The 11448-nt window shown below is 36.9% G+C and overlaps 1 protein-coding gene across 1 annotated transcript; it reads left to right on the top strand.

Annotated features, from left to right (window-relative positions):
• Positions 1-8196: 8196 nt before the first annotated feature.
• LOC134793231 (protein Asterix) lies at positions 8197-10276 on the top strand. The gene is made up of 4 exons (XM_063764798.1): positions 8197-8339; positions 8420-8531; positions 9473-9588; positions 10104-10276. Exons 2-4 carry the CDS (start codon positions 8420-8422, stop codon positions 10200-10202), a joined length of 327 nt encoding a protein of 108 aa, XP_063620868.1. The 5' UTR covers positions 8197-8339; the 3' UTR covers positions 10203-10276.
• Positions 10277-11448: the final 1172 nt, after the last annotated feature.

The following is an 11448-nucleotide window of genomic DNA, read 5'->3' as shown; positions in this document are numbered from 1 at the left end:
GCGTAATGACAGGCCGCGGCGTCTACTCGTGGATGCTGCATAATGAGCCGATCCTCGATTGATCCGCGCAATCTATGTAGGTTATACCGCAGTACCTAAGCCCATGTGCACATACAGTAAGTACTAGGAAGCCCGCGGGCGATCAGAATTACTAGTGGTTCTAATTAGGTTTGATTAGAGACGCTTCGCATTATGGTTAGGTAGCGTGGGTTTTGCCTTTGGTTTGCTGCTAATTGGTATGGCAGCCGGATTCAGATCTGTTGATGTGATTCTATAAATACCTATACTAGCCCCTATGCAGTCGAGATCTTGTAGAGAAAAACAAATATTTTATGGATTATACGAGGTTTATGCCATTATTGTTTCTTCCTATTCGCGATTCTGCACAAAATAAATTCCACACAGCTGAGTTTAATCACATGCGTTATACTTCACAGTCATTATTTCTACGCAATCTTGTTTCTTCTTATGTCACAAAAATATTAAACCAGGTCACTCACGTTTATAAAGTCGAAGTTATTGACATGTCAGTGTTTCCCGAAGTTTGGTTATTAAGTCTTAAACATTGTTGATTTTTTTTATCTAAGTAAAACATTATTTTGTATAGATGGGAGAATCTCAAAAATGGTCTGACTACACGAGAATGCTCGTATGTCCAATATCTTTCTCGCGGCAACCAAAAGTAATGTAATATTAATTTGTTCAAAGAACACACGAAGTAGAATAAAATAAGTAGTTAAGTGTGTAGTACAGTACATTAATTTTAGGTCTATTGTCAGTGGAATGTTTGTCTAGCCTAACTTTACTTGCGACACTAACCAACCGTTGGAGGAAACCTCGATTTAAGGGTTGTTTACACAAAGCAGTTCAAACCGGGGTGCCCTGGTGGAACGAATGAGTTACAAAGCATATGTTTTGAGCACTAGAGCACACCTTATCATTTACCACATTACGGACGCCATGATTATAGTAATCTGCTCATGGGGGAACAATAGAGGTACACTCGCGCGCCACCACATGCGCTGCTCGTGGTTACAGGTTGCTCCACTTCGGAGTTTGATATGCTTTGCCCAGGTAACCTTGTGAATATACCTGGATATTTTTTTGAGACTGTGCAGTTTAGTCGTGCTTTTCTTTTGTAGGTATATGGCATCTATTTCAGTTGAATAATAAATCATTTTCTAGCTTGTTGCGGTTTTTTCTACATGTTTATGAAATCTGTCGTTAAGTTTAGTGAATAAGAAAAGGATGCATTGGCCGCATCCTTTTCATAAATACGTAAAAATCGTTCTGAATGCCCGGATACTCAAAAAACTAGGTAACTGCGACTACAGACAGTTCAACACCTTGTTGAGACGTTGAATGAATAAATAAAACAAACCTAACCGTCGTAAGTGTGATAACCGAATCCTTACTATGTAAACGTTTAGAATGTTTAGATGATTAAAATCTACGTTAGTTTCTCGCTTATTTTGTTTTGAAAATAATATATAATATATTGTTCAGTAGGTACCTAAGCCTCCATACTAACTTAACACTAGGCAGAATCAAAAATATTTTATATTAGGTTCCTACCACATACCTACCCTGTAGATTCATGATATTGATACGATTTTTATGTCTAGTCAATAAATCTGCCACAGTTTTGATTCCACTTTTGTAAAATAATCACGCTGTACATGCCCTCTGTAAATTAAATAGAAAATATGACCCTTTCATTGTTCCACATAATTAAGGAGTGCGCAACGACACAAAAGAGTTGATCCGCTACACGATGTTAACAATGTTTTGTCGCAGCAATCGGTTCACAATGGCTGCCGGCGGGGCCCTTTCTTCAGCAATTTGCCAAGCAGCAGGCCCCGGAAACGGAACCCTCACCCTGGAATTAGGAATCCTTAGGCACCCCAGGATCCTCATTGTAGTGTTAGGAACTCCGCCCTCTAGATTTCGACGACAGCACGTGACACATTTTCTTTAAATTCGCCTTTCAAAAAGACGTTATAAAATTGAGGTGTGAGCCCTCATTGTATAAGGGTAGAGTGAATACAAAGTAGGTACTTACCATATATTTTATGATGTTCTCGGAAGACCGTTAGGTATTTTACTATTTTTAGGACTTAGGTACCCACATAGCCAACATCATTGGAACATTTAAAACCTTTACAAGACCGTAAAGAAACCAAGGAAACGATTTAGGTGATTCTGGTATTACCTAAGTATATTCGGATCCTATTGGGCAAGTCAACAATTTCCTAAAGGCAACAACCCTTCCCTTGAATATCCGTTACTACCACATAGCTCTTGGAATTGGGTCAATATGACGATGAACTATTGAGGAGCCGCCAGCAAGACGCCGGTGCTTAACCTAAATTATCTCGTTGGACCGACGACCTTGTCCCGCCGTGAACTTGCAACCACTGATTACCGAATTACCAGCCGCTCTCATCTATACTTAACTCTCGTACCGTCTCATACCACGATTTAAATAATAAATATCCTATAACACCCGAGCATTGTTTTAAAGTTTTAACCTCCCGACGATCCCGTGCGTAATGACGAGCATTAACTCAAATCGCTAATAAAATTAGACCCACCACGTAATTTGACTTAATTTTGCAACAATCATGTCTGATTCAGAACCAACGAATCTACAGATTAAAAAAATACAAATTGCAGCGGAATAAATACATAATCAGTTTTTGGAATCGTGCTGCCTAATCGGGAAATGGGCATGAGCGGGGACTAAATATAATGCAGGTGTATTGCTAAGTAGGTTTCTTCAATGCCACTAAATTGAGGGGTTTTGAAGGACTTCCATGCCTACTTATAATCTAATTATGTCATGATAGCTAGCGAGATTATTGTGAAAGATCCAATATCTACATCCGATTCCCGCCGTACATAAGAGGAAAGGAAGTAACCAATCATAATTAGAAGTTTCTTTGGCAATAGCAGGTGAAGTGTGGAAAATGCGATGGTTTCAACATACTCGTAGGGTTAGACGAGTGTATGATTCGTGAGAAATTTTTATCATACTGTCAGGTACAAAGTACCTAGCCGAATACTCTAGTACTCTAGTAGAGAATATCCCCTAAACAATAGATAATAAGGTGCGCTGCTAGGCACGATTGGCTTCGTGAGTTTTATTCCCATTTTCTTCAATTTCTCTGATTTCCACAATGAAGAGCGTGCATCGTATCCATGCACGCCGCTTGTTAGCCTCAGACACCTGCAGTTACAATGCCTATTTGCGTATCTTGATGCTTTTGAAAGCAGCCTTTAAGTTGCGAAATTACCTAAGAATCGTAGGCACTGATGCGAGTCTGACTAAATAAGCTAACTAAGCACCGACTTTGACTTGCCAAGTGTAGCGGAGCCATAATAATTTTAACCCATTAACCTCATATTTTTCATAGAAACTTGACGTTGATGGTGTCACTGCCACATATTGTCATTCCAAAGTCTGTGCAGAGTTAGCTTGGTTTGGCTCTATGCCGGCTGATATTAACAGTAGGTAGATACTATGAATAACGATAAATGCACAATAGTAATAAAGAGATATCCGCTAATTAATCCGCCATATTAGTTAATTGTTACCGCCCGTCCCTACCCTGCGCGTTACGCTTGGTGCACGCTCGGATAATTGCATGTCTTCACGTATGTTTCCATTGAATTATGTTCTTTTTATTTGTGCTATGATGATTTCTTGCTATGGATGAATTTTAATGATTGCTGAGTTGGAGCGGCATTTTTCACAGAAAATTATTAATTTGAATAAATAAACATTATAAGGACTATTTTACACAAATCCAAATCATCCAAAACAAAAGTAGGTAGGTATGACAGAAATTAAGATGATGAGATGGGCTGGAGGTGTCACCCTCGCCGAGAAATCGCCGTAATTTATTTTTGGATAACTAAGGCAACAAATTAGGAAAATAATATGTATGTGATTCAAAAAGTTTTGTTAATATAATAAAAAATAAAAAATGAACTTACGTTTTTTTAAGTATTTTCTATTTAATTTGGATACATAAGTACTTAATAAAATCATAGTTGAACGTAAAAATTAAATTTGTAAATTTTTTTGTAAGTATACTTAATAAGTACCTAATATTGCCGTGGTAACGCGGCAAGTGTGATGGGCACCTTTGCACCCGGTACATCTCGCGGAGGTCTTTTAGATTAAAATATTTTATGTAGTTTTGTAGTTTTTTATTTATTAATGTTAGATATATTTAAGTAATTTTTTGTATGATTGTATATATTTACGAAGCCATTAACCTTACGAAGTAGGTACCTACCCACTGAAATAAATATGTTTTGACATTAAGTAATTATACACTATTAGCTTCTTACGTAAAAAGTTCTTACGTAAGAACAGAATAAAGTACCTACCTATTAGAGCCTAGATTACCTTTTTTGCTGATCTAGCTGCTATTGAAGCACCAAAAAAAAAAGTCAATGGTACTCAGTTTTAATAGAAGTATTGGTTAAAATTGCTATTATTAGTCTGATTTCCTTTCCTTCGTGGAACCCTTGTCAAAGTTAATGAGAGTTTCAGGTGTCGAATGGAATATTACGAGACTTTCAACATGGAGACACCAACAGTGAGTGAGTCACTGTTAGTATTCTCCGCAGAGGGCTTATAATGGAACTAGAAAACAATTTTCGGATAAGGGTTTTAGGAAGTTTAATAAGTTTTCTGTGAAGTACATCACTCGGCACTCCCAATCATAGTAGGCATATATAGTAACCGCACCAGTCATGGGACATTTAAGAGGAAATTTGGAGTATTTATGATATTTCCCTTGTACATGTAAATGGTCTTCCGCTTAGCGTGTTAAAAGATGAAAGTCCTATCCGCCTTTCATGTTTTAGGCGTGTTGTATCAAAGATACTGCAATGAGTTTCCACATAATTAACAAATTAAAACTATGCTTTTTTTCTCCAGTCATGGACACCAAAGCTCCAGTAATGGGCCCCCGGTAATGGACATGGATCCAGTAATGGGCCCCCTATAATGGACATTGCTCTATCAGTATAAAATTATGAAATGGGGAATAAGTTATGGCAAAAAAATCAATTTTTGGTATAAGCTTTTATCGCTGAATGTATTTTTCTTTCCACAGCCAATTAGTATTAGATTCATCGAGACAATTCTAATATACCCAAACACAATTAGTTAGGGTTTATTGCGATAAAGTTCCCATGGCCACCTCCTGTCTCCATCATCAGATACACATGATACAGATAATTAAGTCCATGTTATCATAATATTGCATTATCATCCGATTTGCATACTTAATTACGTACTTACACAAAATTTCAACTGAATCGGAAATCGAAAAGTGGGTCAAATTCAGCTACCAAGATTTGACCCACACTAACTAACAAGGCAAGTTAAATAAAAGTTTGTAAAAACGATATTAATTTATCCTAAGTCCGAGAATACCTCCTGGTTGACATATTTCGTAACTACATTTTACTTCTGTATTGTTTAAAACATGAAATTATGGCATGGCAAGCATCATTATGTCAATTGTCCCATCATAGGAGGTATGCAGTTTTACAGCTCCTATAATGGGATTGGGCCAAATACCACTATTTTTTTTACATCTGTGGAGTCACAACATAGTGTGTTGTATACCTTATCTCATGGTAAATGCAATTAACAAAACACATTCTAGTTTTCATCAAGTATTAATTAATTAAAATTTAATAAATTAACTCACCTCTCTTAGCGAAGTTGTTAAGAATTTTTAGTGATATTTTTTTTCAGTGGCACGACAACTTTTGGGTTGACGCACATTTCTTAAAAAATAACCGAATTTAATAAAAATTCAAACATAATCAGCTCTAGGACTCTTATTTATGATAAAAATATATCCAGTGTTTATAAACTACTTTTATATACTTATTTTAGAGGAATTGTGTTTTTTTGTCCCATTACTGGTTCCGTGTCCATTATAGGGTATACTACTATAGGTACCTGATAAATCTAATACCTACGTTTAAACGAGCAATTCTTGTATATTTATTTAGGTATATACATTTCGGGGATCTCGGAAACGGCTCTAACGATTTCTATGATATTTGCTATACGGGGGTTTTCGGGGGCGAAAATTCAATCTAGCTAGGTCTTACCTCCGGGAAAACGCGCATTTTTGAATATTAATATGTTTTCCGAGCAAAGCTCGGTCTTCCAGATATTATCATAATAATTGAGCACAGACCTATACCTATACGATAGCGATATCGTCATTCCTATTCCGAGTTAAATACTGAACCTACTAATCTAGGCTTAGATCAGCCTTAGATCATTTACGGTGACCAAAGCAAATTAATTAAACGTTATGATTATGACCCTCTATCAATTTAGTCATAGCGTAGGCTGGGTGTGGGCATAGCGTTGGGACTGATGTCACTGTCGGAGCAATACCTACAGCACCATCTGTTTCGGTTGTCAAACTAGAGGGTTCGTTGTTTTAGGCTTTATTACCTCTCCATTACAATCAGCAGATACTCTTTGATATTTAACATGTTACACATCAGCTGCGCAAACGTATAAAGTCGGACCAATTAAGAAAAGTCTGCAGCGGATTTGATAGCCCACGCAGTGCAAGTGTTATTTATACGTTATAATTTCATAGAAGTTTAACGTTTAAAATAACACTTGCACTGCGTGGCTATCAAATCCGCTGCAGACTTTTCTTAATTGGTCCGACTTTACCTAGAATTTCAATTTCTCAGTCCGAAGATATTTCTATTTCCACATCTACCTATAATCATACCTAATGGCATATAAACGTCCACTTTTAATATAAATGTATTATTTAAGATTTCACATGTAAACAGCAGGCTTGCGCGCCACGGGCGGTGGGCGTGCGCACCGTCCAGCCACCGGCCAATGGCGGACGAGCCAACACGAATTCTACCTTTTTACAGCAGTTACACTAATTGAGAGGATTTGCATATTTTTACCATTATTAATTTTGTTTGGGCTTTTATTCGGATATGTACTGGTTTAGGTAAAAGCATAGTTTTTTTTGTTGTTTGGCACGAGTAGTAGGTACCTTAACGTACCTACCTCTACTTCTATATATTATAATTTGTACTAACTTTAACTCTATAGACAGAGGTAAGTCGGCAACGATTTTGATAGCACGCAGTGCAAGTGTTATTTATATGCCATATTGTCATAAGAACTAATAACTGAACTGTAAACAGCTCTATCATGAAATATTTCAGAAATAAATTGGAGGATTTTTAAAGGGTTTTATTTAGCTTGACCCCGTATATTTCACTGATAAGTACCTATAAAATTTCTACCTTTTGCGCGTTGAAAGTTGAATGTCCTATTCGTCTTTTATGTATTTAGACGTGTTAAGGCAGAGTCATGGTAGAGAGGTGTTAGGTTCCGCACAGACTCTAACTTACTGATTTTTAAAAGCGTTTTTCAATTAAAAGAAATGTCAAGATCGCTTACCTTCTTTCTAATGCTAAAAAAAACGAACTAAACATAAAGCCGTAACAGACTACCGCACCGCACCGCGACCTTGATGCGGTCAAAATATCTCGTTCTCGTTCGTTCTACTTATAGCTGCGTCCTTAACGCACGTACGGCGACCACCTTAAAAGTCTACGGTAGTCTGTTACGGCTTTTAAGGCCCCAGTAAACAGTGGCTAAAGGCCCATCACTGATGGGCCATCAGTTGTCTATCGTGGTGCGCAATCGGGAAGCAGTAGATTTGTAAGATTTGAATAGACGCCGACGATCGTGAGACGTTAGGGTGTGGTGGCCCTAAATGCAACTTGTACAATTTGTACAAGGTCAGCGTTTCAACTTTGGAACGTCTATAACCTCGAGATATGTTTAATTCTAAGATCTAAGAATAGTCTAGTCCTAGACCTAGTCCTAGAATCTAAGATATGTTTAAAAATCGTTTTTTATGAGGTGGTGAATGGGTTCAACAATTTCGCGAAATGTTGGTATACCTAAGTATTATTGAATAAACTTAATAAAAAGCTTCAAGCTGTTTAGAATCATATCAAATTGATCGAAACAGTATTATATTCTTTGATCGAAACGGCTATTCTACAATTAAACGTGCGGTACAATTCGGACTTCATAACTTTAACACTTGACAGCTGTCGCCATGACATAAATACAATGACATTGACGATTTCGTGATAAGATTAATGCTATATGCTAGGTTTTACAATGAGGCATGAATAAATTAAATTAAAGATATTTAAGATTAAATTTATTTGTTTTGTTGCTATCCGGGTTTTAATACTTTTTAATTATTTGTGGGCCAATCCTTAAATTTCAAAAGGTAAGTAGTGAAGTTTGCCGTTCGCATTTTAATTCAACAAGGGCTTTAATAATAAGATTTTTTAATTGTAATGGTTTCAGATGCAATTAACTTCAGATCCACGCAGAGCCGACCGCGAGCGCCGCTACAAGCCGCCACCGCCGTCGTCGGCCCCTGCTGAGGATCTCACCACGGACTATATGAACATTTTGGGTATGACCTCAATTGTTAAAACTTGTGCTATTGACCCTTAATTTGGCACAAAAAAGTCATGGTCGTGAGTTCAAGCCTCCTCGGGGCTCAATAGTTGAAATGATTGTCATTAGGAAAAAATTTACAAAAGGAGGGTCAAAGGTTTTGTAAATTTTTGGACCTCTCCCTGTTCGTTGTCACATTTGGCAACCTCTGCCCCCCTGGTGTGACGTCACATAGGGGCTGTCCATAAATTACGTCATCGATTTTTGACGATTTTGGACCCCCCCCCCTATAATCATCCAAAAATCATGCTTCAAATGACCCCATTTCCTCCTACTTCACGCTACCGTCATCCGATGTCCAGACCCCCCCCCCCCCTAACTTGAAATGACGTAATTTATGAATAGCCCCATATTTGGTTTTCGAGGAAATCAGCAATTGCATACTTTAGTTATTATTATTGTAATAAAAATATTCCTGATACAAGCAATATTAGAAATTATATAACACACCAGATTATTATTAAACACCGGCCCAGTGCGAGTCGGACTCACGCACGAAGGGTTCTGTACTATTATGCAAAAAATGTCAAATAAATCACTGGGAGCCCCACTTAAATATTTATTATATTCTGTTTTTAGTATTTGTTGTTATAGCGGCAACAGAAATACATCATCTGTGAAAATTTCAACTGCCTAGCTATCATGGCTCATGAGATACAGCAGCAGCCTGGTGACAGACTGACAGACAGACAGATGAACAGACAGACGGGCAGACAGACAGACAGATGGACAGACAGACAGACGGACAGACAGACAGACGGACAGACAGTGAAGTCTTAGTAATAGGGTCCCGTTTTTACCCTTTGGTAATGGAACCCTAATGATAACAGCTGCCTTGTGTTATGACATTCCAACTCTGTTCGGATAATTATGTACAACTTCAATTTCTTGTTTAAGGAATGGTGTTCTCCATGTGCGGTCTCATGATGCGCCTGAAGTGGTGTGCATGGACTGCTGTGTTCTGCTCCAGCATCAGCTTCGCTAACTCTAGGGTTTCTGATGATACTAAACAGGTGCTTATTGAGTTTCTAACAATTTAAAATTAAAGTTTTCATTGTAGCTTATGAATCATGTGTGTAAGATAAAGTTACAGTAGTGTATTGTGCATTAGTTGGTCCAAACAAATATTTTTTTATATCATTTATATAAGGGATATCAGAGGTCAATATTATTATTCGAAGCAAAAAGCTTGAAGGTTGTTATAATTTTAGCATGTGCTCTGTGCCTTATGAAGTATAGTCACATCACACCTGCAATAATATGTTACTCTTCGAAGTCCGCAAACATAGGTGACACACTCTTATCGCTCTACAAATAAAATTGTGCCAGATATTTTATACAGTCATGGTCATGGTTTGTGCTGAATAAAAGTACATTTTCAGCCCCATTTGCCCCATTTCCAATATATGAAAAAACACACCTAGCATGTTGCAATTATTTTTAATCATCTATTGACAGCTAGGTAATTGAGAGCCTTCTACAATGTTAATATAATATAAAGTATTAAAACTGATATTTTTTGTTTTAGATTGTTAGCTCCTTCATGCTGTCAATATCAGCTGTGGTCATGTCATACCTCCAGAACCCTCAGCCAATGTCACCACCATGGGCAGCCCTCACCACTTAGTATTAATGAGATAACTATTATAATATATTATTTGTCTGATTATGTTGAAATAAAGATTATTATTTGAATTTAAATTATATTTCTTATAAAATGAAGGTACCTAGGTAGTTTTAAAACCTTACCTTAACCAAATTCTTAACACAATTAATTCATACTGACTGTACCTACAAATAAATAAAATAAAGTTGTTTTTCTCCTCTCATCTACTCAAAGGTGTCAAAGTGATAATTTTGCCTTTGTACTTCGCTTTTCCTAATTGTACCTACTTTGTTACTTTTATTATGTGTTTTTGTACAATAAAGAGTTCACTACTATTAAGGAGAGAAATAACAATAGTAAGTTAGTAACATCATCACAACTTCCTGCCATGGCACACAAAAGGAAGCTAAGCCTGAAGTTGGTAACGGCAACGTAAGATGCGGTAACATAATTCCAATTACGCAGGCACTAGTTTCTATGAATCTGACTTCCGAAAGGCTTTATTGAGAAAAGTAGAGTTTCTAAGGATGTTTTCCTACGCCAAAGAGCGATTTTTAGTTAAGTAGGTACCCTATCAACTAAAAGCATTATATTAGAGGGCTCTGCAATCTGCATCTTAAAACGATATAAAAACAAGTGTTCCGTGAACAAAGTTTTGTACGGAACACTAAAAATAGGCTGTGACAGACGGACAGACAGAAGCACGAGCTAGCACCACTGAAATATGGCTAGCACGAGTGATCCTATAAGGGTTCCGTTTTTTTCCTTTTGAGTTACGGAACCCTAAAAAGGCATTAAAATTAAAGCAAGAGAAAGTTTTTATTTAAAGACGGTTTAACCGTGTTTAGTTTTTAGTATTATAGTGTAAACAACGTTATTTGCGGTATTTGACACATTATGACTGACGTATATAGAGATGTAACTAACGCAAATCGATTGTCACAGCAAGCGATTACGATTGGATGGCACGTAGACTGAGGTATCGAATTGTGACGTATAATGAATTTTTATTTGAGATTTAAATAAAGCTAGAATTATATGGTTTTCCCGCAAGCTACCGGTTGGTCGGTGTATTTAATACACCGACCGAGTAGGTCGCACCCATTGTCAAAATTGAAACTAACTGGGGATCTATTTTAAAGTTTATTTATGTTATTACTTTGTCAAATTTGTTGTCTGTTAAGTGACGATAAATATATCCATATTTACAGTTAATTATCCACCTTTTCCTTATTTTTATTAAAAGAAAAATGAAAAATTCATATCG

This window comes from Cydia splendana, chromosome 8, assembly GCF_910591565.1.
Source record: "Cydia splendana chromosome 8, ilCydSple1.2, whole genome shotgun sequence".
Taxonomy (NCBI): domain Eukaryota; kingdom Metazoa; phylum Arthropoda; class Insecta; order Lepidoptera; family Tortricidae; genus Cydia; species Cydia splendana.
Note: the sequence above shows the minus strand (reverse complement) of the source record. Positions and strands in the feature narration are given on the sequence as shown.

Coding starts and splice junctions, on each gene's coding strand:
- LOC134793231 (XM_063764798.1), top strand. CDS start 8,420: ATGCAATTAACTTCAGATCCACGCAGAGCCGACCGCGAGCGCCGCTAC. Junction 8,532..9,472: donor GGACTATATGAACATTTTGG/GTATGACCTCAA, acceptor TTCTTGTTTAAG/GAATGGTGTTCTCCATGTGC. Junction 9,589..10,103: donor TTTCTGATGATACTAAACAG/GTGCTTATTGAG, acceptor TTTTTGTTTTAG/ATTGTTAGCTCCTTCATGCT.